Genomic DNA, 18,566 nt, shown 5'->3' with positions numbered 1-18,566 from the left:
GCTCACAAAAGCTTATGCTCAAATAAATTGGTTAGTCTCTAAGGTGCCACAAGTACTCCTTTTCTATAAGCAAGGAGTAGGTGGGGGACTGCTCAGAGCTTTGATCCTGGGTAAGAGAATACCCTCCTCTTCCAGGGGTCACAGGCACATTTTGGTTATCTTCCTAATACCCATTTTGAAATAAAGTGCAGACCAGGGCTTGTCTTCTGCAGTGACTCTTTATTTATTCCTCTTTGTTACAACATTCCAGTCCATGAATATACCCTAGCTGTTGACATACCATGCTGCATGGTTCTTTGTCACTGGTGCCCCACCTGTGCCACCCTGCTAAATGGATTTATAGCTCTTGATAGAGCAGCACATGGTGGACAAGTCAAACCAGCACAGCCAGGTGTGTTGGAAGAAAAGTCTCACTCACCAGTGGTTCATAAATACAGGTTATATGCCTAAGGCTAGCTCCTCCTAGGGTTCAGTTCTTTCCTCAGCTTTCCTTCTCTCTCCCCCCCCCCACCCCCACAGAGCCTATTTAACTCTCCACTCCATGCATCCAATGTAGTAAAAGCTCATGCTCTGATATGTCTGTTAATCTATAAGGTGTCCCAGGACTCTCTGCTGCTTTTACAGATCCAGACTAACATGGCTACCCCTCTGAAGCTATTTAACTCTTGGGGCTCCAGAATGAATCAAGTTAAGAGCACAGCTTCATTCTACAACAACACTGTGTTCCCCTCTCAACAGAGGAATTGCCTAAAATATTACATCAAAATAGGAGCTTTTCCTTAAAGCCAAACAAAGGGGGGATTATGCCACTGGAGTGGAGTTTGATGCTATGTAATTCTCACTGGGTCCCAAGGTACTTAACCTAGATTAATCTGATAAGTGATAGATGAACCACACCCCCATGGAACAAGGAACTGAAGAGGGACGGAGCCCTGGCTGAGTCTCTATGGTTAAAAGATTGAAATGAGCAACAGGCAGGTGAAAGAACAAGGATCAACTCCACAAATGGAAGTTTATCACCACAGCTGGCTGCTGCAGCCTGTGTGTTCACAGCAGATCATTCTGGGTTTAGAAAACTAAAGTGAATTCTTTAATACTGATGGCACTATGGTGCTGCCTGACCTAGACACCACAATGGGAACAAAGGCCGTTTAAGGGCTACACATTGGGACTGCCATTAAGATGTGAACAAACCACACCTAAGCTACCCTTAACGTTAGCACTGTGGGCGCACATCTCTTCTCTTGTGGAATGATGCAACCAGGTCACTTCCCACCAAAAATGCCAGCAACTGCTATCTGGAAGCTTAAGCCAACCACTCCCTGGAGGGATGACCTCTCCTGTTATAGTCTAACATCCAGCCAATATCTATAGCTGTAGGCACACTGAAATAGCACCAGGCTTTGGTAGTGTCACAATCTTGCCAGGACAGAGTACTGGGCTGTAGAAAGCCTGGCCCTATATAACTGATAGCACTAGCATATGAACATGGGAGTCATGGCTAACCAACAATGAAATCTAGCAAGAGCAACCTGTTGGGTCCAGCAAACTGAACTAACCACCCTTTGAGCTTCCCCCTTCAGCACTGGGTCCAGCAAACTGAACTAACCACCCTTTAAGCTTCCCCCTTCAACACTATCTCCAGCAATCTGAACACAGTTCCAGCTAAGACCGTTTCCTCATGCCCCAGCAAAGGGCAAGGATAACATCATAGCACATTTCAGCCAAGGAGTTCCAAGCACTTCAAACATTCATCCATGCAGCCTCAACACTCCTGTGAGGTAGATCAGTTATTCTCATTTTGCAGGTAAAGGAATGGAGGTACAGAAGTTAAGTGACTTGCTGACAATCCTACAGTGAGGCAGAAGCAGGAATAAAACTCAGGAGCTCTGATGCTGACCATTACTCTAATTCCTCACCACCACAGCTTCTGCATCCAACTATTCTCAGAGATGCCTGCTTCAGAGCAGGATAGCCCCTTACCAGTCTTAAAAGTGCACAGTTTGCCCCCCCCCCCCATCTTGCTTTAGGGAATGTGCCTTGCTGTGGCAGAATTTACAGGGGGAGGGAGGGGAATTCTCACAGCCCCCACTTCATTTGTTGTTATGAAGATAGGAAGTTTAAGCCCAAGGCAATTCTGTTGGCAGTGGTAGAGGAAGGCCTGCATAAAGAGTCTGGCTGATCCAGCACAGCTTTGCATTGTGCCCCCCCCCCCCACACACACACCCTTCCCCTTTAATTGCCAAAAGCACATTTGGTCACTTTGGGCTCTCTATAAGCCTTACTCCACCCCTGACTCTCCCCCACACTCTACCTCTAGGAGAAATGGGTAATTTGCACGTGCACACAATGGAATAACTATCATCCCCAGAAACAACTGGATGGGTCAGGTGCTGCAGCCTTTGGAAGAGCAGCTGTGGAGTGTCTAATACCCATCTCCAAACTAAGGCTTTAGGCCAAGGATCAGGGGCCTCAGTAAAGTGGGCACATGGGAGAGAGGGTTTGCTGGCTGATGGGTTTGCGGATGCACTTGCTGTTCATGAAAGTGAGTCAATAATGCTAGCATGTGGCAGGCACAGAGGAGACTTTGACAGGCCACAGATTCAATCCCACTTGTCAGCCTATCTGATGCAGGAACTGCTTAGGACAGATTGGGGCGAGCACCACATGAGTTCTCCATTATACCCAGCACCTATTTCAAATACAAGACAGCAAGATGATCAAGGCCACTTGAGATGGAACCTTTCAACAGAGTTCATGGGAGCATCTCTCCCCTGCACAGCACAGGAATCTGCTTATGGCTGGGGACTAGTCTCCTCCCAGCTAAAAGGGTAAGGGCTCCACTGGGAACAGGGGATCACGGGGCTTGAAACTGCATCGCTAGGCATGGAAATTGACGAGCTAGGAGAAAAAGCACGGAGAGTTTCCTGCAACAACCGAACAATCTTATTCTATGGCTTCCCCCCGGGCAGGCTGGCACAGCATTCCCTTGCAGTACTGTGCTTTCCAGTTGTGGTCGGAGTCCCTTCTGGAGCTATCTTACCACCATACAAATCCCAACCACGCTCTCCCTACCCCCTTCCAGCTACAACTCCATGGCCCACTTGGGCCCAAAAGGAGATGTCACCGGGCAGGTAATGCTCTGCTGGCACTACAGGACGCACTGTGTTAGGGAAACTCACCTACTGCTCTCCAGATCCGCTTGGAGCAGACATGAGAGCAGCTGCCGCTATAGTGTTATATAATGGGAGGGGGGAAGGAAATGGACTCTTCCTCCCAGCACGTCATTTAATGCTGGGAGCTGGAGAGAGGCAAGTCAGGGGATGGGAGTTGGAGTTGCTGCTTCTACAGATTGGGACCCTGCTGCTTTGGATTTGGACACAGTGGTTTGTGGGCAAGTTTCAAGCTAACCCATCATGCGCAAGTCTAGTTTGCGCAGACCAGTTTCTATCTATTCTACGTGGAGTCACAGCAGGGTAGGTGCCAAGCGTCCCAGGCTAGAGGAGGCAGCAGGCTCGGAAGAGCAGCATTCCATCCAGGGAGGACAGGTGCAGGGAGACGCTCTCGTTGGCGGAGATGAAGATCACTGAGCCCCGGCGCAGGGTCATTTCAGAAATGGCGGCGGTGGAGGTGCCCACGGCCGTGCCTTGGATCACCAGCAGGATACTGGCAGAGTCGATGGCTGAGATGAGGTACAGCTTAATAGCGGAGGGAATCTGCAGTGGAAACACATTTGCCATGGAAACCAAATCTGGGCTCAAATTCCGATCCAAGTTTCTGCCTCCTCAAGGACATAGGAGGCACTTGTACTTGTACCTCAGACGACCCATTGCCCAGTGACTTCTCTCTGGAGCCTGCCTCTGCTCACAGCAGCCCAAGCCCCATGAGCCCTGGGAGATCACAGCATAACTGAGAGCGGCCAAGCTCCAGATGTTGGAGTCAGTCTCTAGCACCCGGTTGAGAGGTGAGCAGCCAAAGATGGTGCAGCGATGCCCGTGCAGCTGAGACAGCACCAGGAGAGGGAGGGAGACAAGTGAATGGTAGAGCACAGCAGGAAGAGGGGAAAACCAACAGCGGTGCAGCCTGTCATTACCTCCCTCAAGTGAGAGCACGAGGCCTAGCTAAACACCCCCAGGTCTCAGCTCTGCGCGGCCTTCTAGCTCTGACACCATGCCAAGCACTGAGCAAAGAGAGCGGCTTGCTCTGTTTAGCACCTCCTAGTGCTGCTCAGACTGGAGCTTGGCTGATAACATGTGACCCAGGAAAGGGGTGGGCGTATCTCCCCCAGCCCTGCATTCAAAGCAAACTGAAACTTGTCAACACCAGCGCAGCAGCAGGATGGAGGAGGGGGAAATGGAGCAGGACCCAGAGGCATAGAAGGCAAAGCTCCCTGGAGGACATGGGACACTCTGGCTTCAGGGGGCAGGATGGGTAGACACACACCATCATCTGTCCCAGAGCCAGCTAGCTGAGTCCAGTGATACTCAGGAGCTGCAAGTGGCTCTTTCATGTCTCCTGGGGCTCTCTGCAGGGCCTGATACTAAAACGCTGTGATTTAATTATTAGCCAGTCTACGTTATTAACCAATCAGGATGCTTTTACTATGTTATTAAACAATTAAGTTATCAACTTGCACTAAGTTATTAACTTATTTGCTGTGAGAATAATATATATTAAAGAACCTACATATTTCCCATCATACTGTTTAAATATAGTATTATAACCAGGTACTACTGTGGGTCTTTTGGGTAACGTTGGTCACTAATGTGGGTACTGAACCACTGAGGTCTGAGTATCATTGATCTCCTTATCCCAGCGCCTTATGGTCTCAAAGTAGCACAGTGTGGCTTGTCCCAGTTGAGCTGACCCCATGATCCTACCTCTAGTACAGGAGGTGGGAGGGAAGGGGGAACTCCGACAGGCTGGGGAGGGGATGCAGTGATCTCATCTCAGGTCAAAGCATTGGGGGGGAAGGGGATAAGAGTTGGATGTTAATGGGCAACCCAACTGATGTGTTTTTTTCCCACTCCTTGACTGGGAAGGAGTCTCTTCCCTCCCACCCCACGTCACAGTGACATGGCCTTTGGCAAGGGAGGCTTAGGTGTAGCTTTAGCTTTTTGCAAAGCCACTTACTGCTGCTCGTTGAGAGGAATGGAGAAGTTGCTAGAGAGATCCAAAGGCAAGGATGCTGTCTCTGTTTGCTCCCGTTGGAGGAGATGTGGCAGTCTGTCTGATGCTGCTACTAGACCCCCTTTTCCCCCAGTTAATTTGCTGATCCAGGGTCCCCACTCACCTCTATTTTCATGACGGTGAAGTCTGGCACAGGCGGGTCATAGAGGTAGACACAGGGATCCAAGCGGCTCTGCGTGGGGGCAAAGACCTTGGAGCTGCTGGGCGCTGGGTTGTAGTTCAGCATTTCACACAGGGTGAGCACGTCAATGAATTTGGGCGTCAGGCCGGCTCGCACGGTATTGTCGGAGCATGCCATGCACTCGATGCAGTCTGGGGAGCAAGGAGCACAGTGTCAGTGCAAGAAGGTGGGACCCTCCCGATCAGAAGCCAGGTGTCTGAACTCGGCTCCAGCAGGCTCCAGGCAGGAGGAAAAGCCTTCGTCCCTTCACAGCGGGAGAGACTAGGGATGCCTGGCTCAGGGAAACGTGCCATCCCATCATCTCAGAGACACTGAGTAAGAGAACACTTCCTCCCCACACCCCACAAACAGCTGCTGTCAATGCCAGGCTGGGCACCTATGGGGTAGGGGAGCAGGTGGCAACATTGAGCCTGAAACACCTCCCTCCACAACACATCAGAAAGCACGATCCGAGCGGCAGCCTCTCACTCCATTGTCCGTGGAGACACTTAGTGGCGACCTCACTGGAAAAGGCCAACGAGCCACCTAGTTTGGTATCCCGGGTCCCACAATGGCCAAGGCAGGGAGCTTGAGATAAGGTGTAACCTGGAGATCAGCATAAGTCATGGATCATGATGATTGGCAGCGGCAGCCTTACCGTAGCCAGGGTTACAAAGTGCCCATCCCATTATAGGAGCCACTATCCACCGATGAGTGGAATCACAAATGCTATTATTCAGAACGGTCTCAATAGCATTGGCTAGGCATGGGAACACACCCGCACAGCCGGCAGTCAAACTCACCTCCATAGAGGTAGGCATGAGGCTCGTTGGCTCCCAGGAACATGGACTCTCCTGGCTGCAGCATCACCAGGTTCAGGAAGTAAATGGCAAAGCAGCCGATGTCTCCCGGGAACTGCGAGTGCAGCTGCAGCAGCAGCTTCCCGCTGCTCCCCGAGGTGTCCTTCCCCGCAGCATCTGTGGGGGACAAGGGCAAAGCCAGGTTAGCAGCAGCCCCACAACTTAGTCCCTTCTGCGAGAGCCCCTGCTTTGCTTACAGCCCGCTAGCGGAGGCAGTACAGTGCTGCCAGCCCAGGGGTCAGGTGTCAACGGCTTTGGGGTTCCCCAAACCCTCCTCATCAGGAGGCCAGGGCAGGCCTGGACATTTCCGGCTGCACATCTGAGTCCCTCCAGATCCCCAGAGATGAGCTGAGCGAGGACAGGTGGCCAATGAGGGATTCAACCTGCCTGGGTGTGGTTATGAGTCAGACCTGATTAGCCACATGAGCCTCACCCAGATCCATCCACTTCCAGAGAGACAGGGTCCAATGTCCCCAGGCTCTGCTCTAGGGGAGAGATGGGTGGGCTGGCTGGCTTTTCCCATGCCACTGTCTGGGGACAGCGGGATCATATAGTCAGAGTATAAGGCCAGAAGGAACTGATTACCTAGCCTGACCTCCGGTAGATCACAGGCCACCCACCCCACCCTGTCTCACTAAACCCAACAATTGATCATGGTGGAGAGAGGCTGCTAGTGGCCTGTTCTCTCCCACAGGGGCATCTCCTGGATAGCAGAAATGCTTACTCCCCACCACCCCAGACACAGACCCTGCCAGCTACGATACATCACCACACATCTGGACCTACCCCTTCACTCCACTTCCAAAGCCCTCTGCCCACCTGCCCATTCCACACACATGCCGCACTCTCCCCAGCATCCAGGGACAGATACTCATCTCCATATCTCCTTCCCCACATTTCCCACTCCAGCCCCTCCCTCCTCTTCCAGTGGGGAGCAGCAGGTCAGGAGGGGCATTCTCCCGCATCCAAGAATGGCCTTTTGGAGCCGATCCTCCTCCCCGCTCCTGCTCGAGCAGAGACTGGGGCAACCTCACTTGGCCTGAAACTCCTTCATTAGAAAGGAGGCCTCTTTGGCTTGGCTCGCACTTCCCCTCCATTGGCATAAAAGGGCTCCTTTGTATTTCCGCTCTGGGAGCCTCCCCGACAGAGCCCCAGCAACCTGGAGGAAAGAGAGACTGCCGAAGATCTGGCATAAGCTTGGGGGAGGGCAGTGTGAGCCTGGCAGACCAGGTGCCAACTCATGCCAAGGTGCAGGCCTCACTGCACACTGACAAATGCAGAGCTGGAAACCAGTCTGGCTCCCTGTGGGTTACGATAGTGAAAACAGATACAAGAATTATAAGAATGAGATTAGTGTTTAGATTGTGTGGAATGCTTGCAGGCTGCTGCCTGCATTAATCCTACTTGTAGTATCTGTACCCCATGGTATAAGGTAATGGGTGTGTGCTAGAAGTGTAAAATAAAAAGAAAAAAAGGAGGGACAGTAAGGAGAGACATCACCAAGTGTGAAGTGCCAGTTTACCACAAGAGGTGTCATCTCTCCCCAGCCTGGCCTCTAGACACCAGACAAGCCATTGTGGAACATCAGTCAACAAAAGACTTTGGCGATTGCTCCCCCCACACCCATGAAGAGGGGATATGCACAAGCCCGCATCCCATCACAGCTTCAAAGCTGGGGGAAGGGCATAAAAATCCCTGCCAAGGAGGAATTGTTATGACTATGCTGCCTGGAATTCAGAGAGGGCAATAATTCTAAGCATAGGCATAAGCATGCTATGACTTGGGTTAGCCCTAAAGGACATATAGAGCTTGCATATTACAGCACGTGTCTGTTACCTTTTGAAACCTAAACCTGTAACTCGTGTATGTTTACCTGCTTTAACCTTGTAAATAGCTCATTTCTTTTTCCTAGTTAATAAATCTTTAGTTAATCACAGGACTGGCTACAAGCATTGCCTCTGGTAAGAGATCTAAGGTAAAATTGACCTGGGATAAGTGACTGGGAGTAACCTGAATATTGTTGGGATTTTGGGCGCAAGGGAGCTTGTATCACAAAGACCGGTTTGCAAGACAAACTGGAGTGCCCCAGTGTCAGAGACTCCATGTTAAGGCTGTTTTAAGGCTTTACGAGTTCACACTTGTTAGGTGGTTGGTGAAATCTATGTATAGGACTCACAGCTAATTTGGGATTTGCACCCTGCTTCTTGACAGTCTGCCCTCACTCATGGTTGTGGGCCATGTCACACAGACGGACGCTCCTCTCCTACTGCTTGTCGGGCAAACACTTGCTGGGTTGGTTCAAGGAGCAGATCAGCCTTGACGGGAAAGACCACGCTGGGATAGAACAAGCTCCTGCCAAGAACACTCAGAGCTTTGCCCTGCTGGTGCAGGGAGGGCAGGAGGCAAAATCCTCTCCATGCTTGTTACTCTTTGGTTATAAATACACATGCGCCCTCCAGGCCCACATGGCTGCTCCACTCAGTTTATTTTTACTGGATAAACTATGCACAGGGAGGGATCTGAAGCCCCTGGTGTTGTCCCCAAGCCATAACGTTACTCATGTTCAGTGCTGAACTCACAAATCAGAGGCCTTTCGTGGTGGTATCGCTCCAGGGCAACTTACACAGCGCCTGTACAAATACAGAGGGAGGGGCTGAACTGCAGCCACTTTGGGAACGCGAACACCAGCAAAGCTTCCCAGGGCAGGCAATGAAGAGGTGTCACACTCAGGTAAAAGTCAGAGGGCGGAGCGTAGGGACCCAAGACCGATCGCTGTCAGGATGCTAGGGCTACACATGCGTCTCACAAGTGACTTAGGATCTTTAACACCCCCAAGCAGTCAGGGACCACATACCCCACCGTGCGCTCAGCTGATCCGTCCTCTCAGGGGTTGTATGGTAGGGAATATGGTCAGGCTCGGGGGCTCTGTCTCATAAAGCTCCTGTTCCAGGATGGCCTGCCCCTTTAAAGGCCAGATGCTAGCCAGCCCTGTTCAATCAGCCCTGCCTAGGCCACAATTAGCTGCCTCCCAGTGGGAGTCAGGTGGCAGCCTGATAAACACCAGGCCTCACAAGGGGCAGGGAATTTAGTTTGGTGAAGGAACTCTAGGGAGCAAGTCCTGACTTCGGCTGGAAGGACACCAGGGAAGTGGCTTGGGAGTCAGCACTTTGGGTCTCTCCACTCGGGGATAAAGGGAGCCCAGAAGGCAGGCTGAAGAGGAGCCCAAGTTAGGCAAAAGAACTTTGTTTGGACATTTGTTACCCCAGAAGGGGAATGAACTCAGAGTGACCCAACCAGAGGATTAATCCACGAATGTCCAGGACAGACAGGAAACCCTGGTGAATGGAAACTGAGGCAGGGAATGGCAGCAAGCCACGTTTGGCCAGCAGGGGGCTCTACAGGACAGGTGCATCCTGTAGCCACTCCCCATTTCACAGACTGTCACTGGCCAACCAGCAGACAGCTAGGTCTCTCCTACATGAGCAAAGCAGCGTAGAGCTCGGAGGTTGTGTGCACTTCAGGGGACGTTTCCTGCCTCTGATGGCGAACCTGCTTTCCCCAAGGCGCTCTGCCTGGACTGGAATGGCAGGGGGAGATGGTGCTGTTCCTGCAGGGAGGTGGCGGACAATGTAACAGACTCAGCTAGCACCCACGAGACCAAACACCAGGAAGTAAAGGGCACAGCCCTTGGTTATTCTGGAGCAAGGTTGGTCGGCTGCACTGTGGGAGGGATAGTCCAAAGACTGGAGCTGGGGAGGAGCTGGCAGTGAAAAATGCACTCTGTCCTGTGTGTCATGCCCTCTCCACCTGCAGCATCCCCCTAGCGAACCCAGACATTACACCCAATATGATCACCCACCCACCCAGGGCGTTGTTAAAAGCCCTGACAGCGAGAGCCAGTCAGTAACCACAAAGATGCTGCCCCCTCTTATCCACTCCAAGACGCCTGCTTGCCACCAAAGATCCATGGCAGCTCCATCCCCTTCACTAATCCAGGGCATTGCCAGGGTCAGCATGGGGCAAGGATCCATGCAGGTAGCCTCTGAGTCGTCCCAGCTCCAAGGGACTTTCCTCCCCCTGGACGGACAGGAAGAAGAGACAGCCACATCCCTGACACACATATACCCCACCCCCGGGACGCGGGGCTCTCCATGTCACGGGCAGGCGCCGAACAAACCTTCCTGGGAAATCCTCTTCACCAGCATGTTCAGCTGGTCCACAAAGACCTTCTTTTCGCTCTTCATCATTCTGGTGAAGCAGATCCGCAGCGCAGCAGACACGCCCCGGGGGTCATTGCACACGCTGCGCTCCAGCTGCTCCGCTGCCACGTTGCCGATCAGCGCCCGGAACTCGGGGACCTCTGCAAAGGGCAGATGCCCGTCAGTGGCCCAGGCTGGGGTAGGATAGCAGGGGCAAACCCACCCACTCAGCTACCCCCACAGGGATGGGCTGCTAACACCACGCCCCCTTTTACAAAGCGTCTGGCTTAGGGTCACAGAGCTGGCCATAGAAGCCAGGAGCCCCTGCCCCATCCCTGCCTTCCCAGGGCCCAGCTTTGCACTCTGGTGCACACTTAGGCATTTAAATCTCTGTTTTAGGCACCTGTGTTTGAAAAGCCTGTAGAAGGGATACAGTAACTGCCAACATGAAGGTGCTAGCCCCAGGTCCAGGCTGGCTTAGTGTCTCCGAGCTGCTCCGCTGAGCCTTATCCCAGGTGATGTTCTGCATTACGAAGCTAGGGCAGCAAATGTGCTGCTCCTGCCATCCGGCAAGGGCAGCTTCCCCTGGGGGGGCGAGGGGCTCAGCAATGGAACAGCCCCCATAATCACGGCTGGTCAGTCGGAGTGATCAGCCCCCTGCAGGCAGGCCCAGTGAGAGGGGAGTGCAAGACTGGGGCCTTATGCATTGGCATTTCTCCTCCCTGCAGGGCTCTGCTTGGAGGGCCACCGCCAGGGGCTGGAGGATGATATACCCAGCCCAGCTTCAGAGATACATTGAAGGGGATCTTATTAACCCCTGCAAGTGCTCAGCCCTCCCCTTTTGCCCCACCCCGCCACCATAGCATCTGACCCTTCCTCTTAGTCGGCAGTCCCAAGCTTGGGAGCTCTTTAGCCCCCCTCTCCTGCCCTGCCCAGCACATCCCCAGCCAGCAGCACCACCTGGTGCTTACTCTGCAGAAAAGCCACAATTTCCTCCACGGGCCGGAAGCCACACATGCCCTGGAATGGGGTCAGCGCAATGGCCATCTCTGGCTTGTGATTGGCATCTGGATAGTGCTCAGGAAACTGGGCGTGAAGCTTCCCCGCCAGCTCCTAGAGAGGAGAGACGAGGACAAGAAGAGTCAAAGCCCGGGTGATCCCCCCTCAACAACTAGGTCCCTCCTCGCCAGCTCACGCGCTGGGAGGCTGCATCCTGGGGAAAGAGATCCCACAGGGCTTCGGGTATGCCAGCAAATGGATTCAATGAGGAGAGCCAGTCCTGCCCCAGGGGTCAGAGTGACTCATCCCAGGCAGAATTCTCACTCCCTGGGCTCCCTCACTGCACCATCTTCGTGGCTTCCCAGAGAGGGGCTACGGCTAGCTACATACCAGGCTTTAGCCCAAATGCCCAACCAGTGAAACATTCCCACTGAATCCCCCCACCTACCTCTCTTCTCTGCCCACTGCTGCGCCCCCCCCCCAGGACACTTCAGCACCGCAACTGCACATTTAAAAACACAGGACGCTGAGGAAATGCAGGTGCAGTCAGCAGACATGGCAACACTGCAGCACCAAGGAGATCTGGGATACAAGCACAGGCTAGCAAGGGCTGGGCTGATGTCCCCTGCGTTTAGTCCGCTGTGCACTTCTCACCAGGCTGAATAGAGGGGGCTCGGTAGTAGGCATTGGCACTTGCTGCTGAGCTGAAGGCTTCCTGTCAAATGACTCTTTCTGCATTTCTAATTTAAAGCTGCTTTTTGATATCAGATGGGAACCAGTTGCTGAGATCATAGCACTTAACACCCCTCAGCGAGAGCTCCAGCCCCATGCTCTGCCCAAGAGGAGCGTAGTCGTTCTCCCGTGCTTCATTCAGTTATTTCCTCCCCAGGAAATGGGTGGAGAACAAACATCTCAGGGGCGAGGGCCTAGCCTTATGACGCAAAAGGAATGTTTTATTGCCCTCATGCCCTCTTCTTGTTACAGAGTAATACAACAGCTCCTCAAACGAGCAGTCAGAGCTGGCCACGACACCCAGTGGCTGATTCAAGCCCAGTATTTAGGTTTTGTACAAAGAGCTTTTAAAAAAAGTTTATGACCAACAGAACTGTTGCCTTATGTTTAAAGCCCCTTGTACACAACACACACTGGCTGATCTGCATTAAGCTATTACAATTCATAGTCGCACAAAGCAGCAGTGTACATAGGAGCACTGCCAGGGCCCGATCAGGCTCACTGCTCAACATGCCAGACCGGCATTAGATGCTCAGGGGGCCTGACTGGGCCAGTTGTAACAGGCAAAAGGTCAAAGACGACTGGTGCTGAAGTAGACACCTAGGCCTCACCCTTACACTACACCTGGATGGGTGCTATTTCAACGGTAGCCTATTGTGCAGAGGACACAACAGACACTTATGTTCCCGTTGTTCTTATTTCTGTGCATCACACTGGGCGTGTCCCTATACTGAGGGAAGCAACTTGGGAGAAGCAGTGAAGGCGTTTTACTGAATGACCTGTTCTAACATAGAGCTACTCTGCCATGTGCTCCATGCTCTGTCACAGCCATTGAGACCAATGGGGTCAAAATACAATATGACCTGATGGTGACATGGCAGGGCTCCTTCTCAAGACCTAGAGGCCATGCCGTGTTCGTCCCCTCCAGCCACCACAGCACGTTTGGGGCATCCATGCAGGTGAGAAGCAAGATGCGTCTCATCCCAGGGGGGCTGGATGAGTGCAAGTTGAAGGGTACAGAACAAGGAGTAATGGTCTCAAGTTGCAGTGGCGGAGGTTTAGGTTGGATATTAGGAAAAACTTTTTCACTAGGAGGGTGGTGAAACACTGGAATGCGTTACCTAGGGAGGTGGTGGAATCTCCTTCCTTAGATATTTTTAAGGTCAGGCTTGACAAAGCCCTGGCTGGGATGATTTAGTTGGGGATTGGTCTTGCTTTGAGCAGGGGGTTGGACTAGATGACCTCCTGAGGTCCCTTCCAACCCTGATATTCTCTGATTCTAAGGGGGGATTGTTTTTGTATCTGCACTGGCTTTGGAGCAAGGTCTGTCTTTAGCTATGCTCTGTCAGGTACCAAGCAGCCTCTGGGCATGGAGTGCAACAGCCAGGTGTTGGCAGCATCTGCAACCGTTCCAGAGCTCAGTGGGTAGGGGACCATGAACATGGTGCACTCCTGAGCATCATGCCACGACAGCAGTCCTGGCTCAGCAGCATAGCTTACATCAGGGACATCTGCAGAGAGGCTGCCTGCAAGGCCCCAGAAGTGCACTCAGAGGGGGTTCAGAACAGCTTCTTACCTTATTGGGATGGGCCTGTATGGACAGGGCTGTGTTAACCGACAGCACTTTGAATAGGAAAGGCAGCTGGCCCTGGAAAGTCTCCTTGACCTTGGATCCCAGGCATCCAGGATTATCTCCTATCCACTGTCCTAAGGTCTTCTGGGGAATTCGATTATCCAGAATAACAGCATCGCCTCTGGGGTGGGTTCCCATCCAGAGCTGGAACAGGCATTTGTGGGATGGAAAAAGAGGGACAAGACAAAGCCATTAGCATCTCCAGCATGGTTCTCGACAGGCTTACAAAATAGGCCAAACAGACAGGTTCAAGGAGAGGGGGAAAGGAGGTAGGGTTGTCTGTACTTGAATTCTCAGCTTTTGCTTCCTGCTACAGTTCAGACTGAATATCAGCATCCCCCTTAGTTTCTAAGCGCATCTCTCACATCCACCCACCTACAATTATTTCCTCATCTCCCAGCTAGGTCAAAGTATACAGAGGTCTGATCTGCCAGGCTTGATCTTGATCTTCTCCTCAGTACCTTTCGAAACACAAGAATTGCCACAGTGGTGCAGACCACCATTCCATCCAGTCCAGTACCCTGCCTCCCGCAGCAGCAGATATGCAATGTTTCAAACAAAGACCAGGTCCCCCATCCCCACCCACCCCTTCCCCTTTGCCCACTCTGTTAGCATTGCACTGCAGCGAAGTGCAAGGAAAAGGGATTCAAATTCCTGCCTGACCTCAGCTGGTGATCTGCTTATGCCTTGAAGCATGAGGATCAAGAGCACACTTGCCACTATAGATTCTATTCATGTGTGTAATAGCTGCAATGTTCCAAAGGAAGAAGCCAACTTTTGGCCTCAGTCATGAGGGTGGAGACAGGGGAGGGAAAGTGGCTGACTCTGGGATCTCAGCAAAACCTGTGTCACAGAAGAAGGGCAGAGAGAGGGAGCTGGAGGCTTACCTCAGCATATGGCTTGTCTGGATCGATCTGTGCCAGTGGATCACTGCTAGCCAGCAGCTTGGCCACTTCACTGTCCAGACCAATCTTCCCCCAGGCATATTTCTGCACAACGCAGGACAGGGGAAACACTAAGCAAACACAAAAACAAAGGGTTATCCAAGGACACGTTGGGCAAAAATCACCAGCTCACAAAATGGCCTGACATTGCCACATCCCAGCCACCTGACTCCCCCGGCTAAAATTCCTGTCCGTACTTTGACCCCCCCTCTTGCCTCCACTGCTGCAACCTTCTCCCCTCTGGGAAGCTGCACCCTCCAAAATATTGTCGCTCAGATCAATGCAGCATCCCATCCGCATTCCTCTTTCGGCTCCTCTATCAAATTCAAGCTCCCCATCTCTAGGTCTCTGCACAACTTATCCTGGCCCCTAACTGCCTTGTGTCCTTCTCCCACACTCATCCTCATGCTTCCTCCCATGCTGTTCCTCATACTCAGAGCAGTCTTCCTCTCCCATACACCCAACCACTTTCCCCTCCTGAAAACTCACTTCTTCCATTAAGACTTTTAAACAACATCCACCAGAGAAAACGATGGATTATTAGGATTAGTTGTATTACAGTAGCCCCTAGAGGCCCAGGAGAGACCATTTTTATAGATCTGAATGGTCCTGCGTCTCTAATTTAGAACACACGATCCTTGGAGCTGCGATGATGTGTTTTGCACAGCATTGAGCACATGCTAATGGCATGGTTCTACAGCTCCTCCACGTCAGCTCATAAGAGCATAAGAAAGGCCGCACTGATCCCTCTAGTCCAGTATCCTGACTTCCAACAGTGGCCAGTGGCAGATGTTTCAGAGGGAATGAATGAACAGAACAGTTATAGAGCAATCCACCCACTATCATCCAGTACCAGCTTCTGGCAGTCAGGTTTAGGGATGCCAGAACATGGGGTTGCATCCCTGCCCATCTTGGCTAATGGCTATTGGAGGACCAATCCTCCACGAACTTATCTAATTCTTTTTTGATCCGTTATACTTTTGGCCTTCATAACATCCCTTGGCAACGAGTTCTACAAAGTGACTGTGTGTTGCGTGAAGAAGTACTTCCTTCTGTTTGTTTTAAACTTGCTGCCTATTAATGTTACTGGATGACCTTTGGTTCGTGGTAAATGAAGGGGTAAAGAACACTTCCCTATTCATTTTCTCCACACCATTCATGCTTTTAGAGCCTTAGTTTTCTCAATACCCTCCAGTCCAAACCCACATGCTCTGGTCTAGCACCACACAGTCCAGTTCTACGCATGTCCACTACCTCAAGTCCAGTATGTTTCACTACGAGACAATTTCAGTTTAGAGCAACAAATGTCGGTGAAAGATCTGTGCCCCAGTGTAAGACATTCAACTATTCCAAGAGCCTCCAGCTCCAAAACTGGCCAAACCTCCTCCCCAACATGGTTTAAAGTGTGACTGTGTAAATATTGTATTTTCCACTGAATGCATCCGATAAAGTGAGATGAAGCTCACGAAAGCTTATGCTCAAATAAATCTGTTAGTCTCTAAGGTGTCACAAGTCCTCCTTTTCTTTTTGGGTAAATATGGCATCCTCACACCCCAGATCTGCCTCGTTGTCTTTGAGTCATGCCTGCTGAGCCAGACAAAAATGTGTTTACACTGCCATTCGCACAGCCCACACAGTTGTGGGAAGGTAAGCTGACTTCCACTCCTTCTCATGCGTCAGTCACATTGCTGATGGCAGATCTTTGATCTTCGGGGTCCTAAGCAGACTTTGCAGGCCTGGCTGAACCTGCGTTCTTGGATTCACCAAGTGCTCACGCAGGGCTTGGCATCCCTGGTAGGCCTCGAAAACTCTACTTGCCAGTGCTAAGCAGGAAACTTTCCCTAACAAGTGGAAAGGGACAAGGAAGAGGAGGGTGGAGTAAGCAAAGCCACTGATTTCTGCAGAATTTAAGCTTTCATCAAAAAAACAAAACAAAACAACAACAACCAACCCAACCCTTATTTAACTCCATATACTACAATGATGGGGACCACAGGAGAGCCTGGACAGACAGAGAGGGTGGGAGCGACACATGGCACCTAGAAAATCACAGGAACGACACTGTGATCCACAGAGCTGTTGGGCCACTAGGCTCCTATACAATGAGTGGAGATAGGCACCTTAGAATGCGATCCACAAAAGCCAGCATGCTAGGCGAGGGGCCACCTACAACTATCAATGGGAGATGTTGACAAGAAATGATATGAACAGGCATCTCCCACCTGTTGGGAGAGTGTGCTAAGCACTGAGCTATGGGATAGTCTGATATACCCTATATATATATATAGGGCCTCCCTCAGTCTCTCCTGTTCAAGCTGTTCCATTGTGGATAAATAATTAAAGAGTGATTGGAGCAGAGGGCCAGAACCCGGGACCTCCCACCTTCTTGTAGAGTGCCCGAACCAGCGAGCTACAGAGTTTGTCTCTCACATGGCAGTTTTGTGGATGGCAGAGGTGTGGGCAAAGACCATGACACCCATTTTCCACACACAAACAGAAGTACAGAGGAGAGGCTGCACCAACACCACATGTGGAAATCAGCAGCACTCAGGAATAGAACCCAAGAGTCCAGACCCCCAGCCTCTCCCCACAAACCAACGGACCCCAATCCCTTTCCAGAGACAGGAATAGAAGCCTGGAGTCCTGCCCCTGTACCTTCCCTTCCCACCCACCAACAGAACCCAGGAGTCCTGCCTCTCCGCCCCCCATCAATACACCTTTCATGTGAGACCCAGGAATAGAACCCAGGCGTCCTGCCCCGCCCCCACAGAACCCAGGGCGGTGCTACCCCAGCCCCAGGGACGCCTGGCCTAGGAGCCTGGCGGTGACCTGGCGGATTCCCTGCCGGCATAGGAGGTGCCATGTGCCCCGCTCTGCAGGGAGCCGGCCGCTGCCCCCAGACGCTGCCGCGAGGAAGGCGCATCCCCGGACGGGGGTGTCTGAGCAGCTGGGGCAGGTTCGAGCCCAGCCCCTTCCCCAAGGCCATGGGACCCACCCGCCCAGCATCCCCGCCAGAGCGGCTCGGCCCCGGCCGCCGCTCACCTCTCAGCTCCGCCATGGCTCCGCCTGGTGCCCGCTTCCCCAGCCTGCACCGCCCCGCCGGCCGAGCGAGGGGAGATCCGGGATGGAGCGGCGGCCACGCCCCTCCCGGCCCGGGCACGCTGGGAGAGGTAGTTCCCTGCCTGAAGCCCAGCAGCGCCGGGGGCAGGGGGCGGAGCCCGGTGTCGTCGGGTCACGCGAGCCCCCCACCAGGGTTCCACTTGGAGGCGTGGCGCCGGCCCCATTGTTCACCCAGCCCGGGCAGGGTCCGCCTGAGTACATGGGAAACACCCTCCTCTGTGCATGCGGGCTCCTGCGGGGGGAACCCTTCCCCCAGATACATCCTGCCATAGTGTGGGGCAACCCCCTGCGTGCACAGCCCCTCTCCCCACATATGCAATCCCCTTCCTCCCTATATGCCCCCCCTTGTGCACAGCCTTCCTCCCCATTATATACACCTCTACGCGTGCAACCGGTGTGCACAGCGCCCTTCCTCACTACATACACAAGGATGTGTGCCACCCCCGTATGCACAGCCCCTCTCCCCACATGCAACCCCCTTCCTCACTATACACAGCCCCATGAGTGCAACCTCGTGTGCACAGCCCCCTTCCGCACTATATACACAAGCATGCGTGCAAACCCGTGTGCACAGCCCCCTCCACACATATACAACCCTCTCCTGTGCAGTCCTCTTCCCCACTATACACACCCCGTGTGCAAAGCCCCCGTCCCCACTATATACAGCACGTAGCATGTGTGCAACCACCTCGTGTGCAGTTCCCTTCCCCACGATATACACCAGCATGT

At 52.6% G+C, this 18,566-nt stretch overlaps 1 protein-coding gene across 1 annotated transcript; it reads right to left on the bottom strand.

Moving 5' to 3' along the window:
* Positions 1-199: 199 nt before the first annotated feature.
* Positions 200-17,897, bottom strand: MPI (mannose phosphate isomerase). The gene is made up of 8 exons (XM_073363303.1): positions 17,760-17,897; positions 14,661-14,788; positions 13,717-13,917; positions 11,381-11,522; positions 10,388-10,570; positions 6,154-6,327; positions 5,294-5,502; positions 200-3,716 (listed from the first exon to the last, which is right to left on the bottom strand). Exons 1-8 carry the CDS (start codon positions 17,773-17,775, stop codon positions 3,498-3,500), a joined length of 1,272 nt encoding a protein of 423 aa, XP_073219404.1. The 5' UTR covers positions 17,776-17,897; the 3' UTR covers positions 200-3,497.
* Between the last annotated feature and the right edge of the window lie 669 nt (positions 17,898-18,566).

Source organism: Lepidochelys kempii, chromosome 10, assembly GCF_965140265.1.
Source record: "Lepidochelys kempii isolate rLepKem1 chromosome 10, rLepKem1.hap2, whole genome shotgun sequence".
In the NCBI taxonomy this organism is placed as follows: domain Eukaryota; kingdom Metazoa; phylum Chordata; order Testudines; family Cheloniidae; genus Lepidochelys; species Lepidochelys kempii.
The sequence above is the reverse complement of the archived record's forward strand: the minus strand, read 5'-3'. Positions and strand labels throughout refer to the sequence as shown.

Coding starts and splice junctions, on each gene's coding strand:
- MPI (XM_073363303.1), bottom strand. Junction 10,571..11,380: donor AATTGTGGCTTTTCTGCAGA/GTAAGCACCAGG, acceptor TGCCCTTTGCAG/AGGTCCCCGAGTTCCGGGCG. Junction 5,503..6,153: donor TCATGCCTACCTCTATGGAG/GTGAGTTTGACT, acceptor CTTGCTCCCCAG/ACTGCATCGAGTGCATGGCA.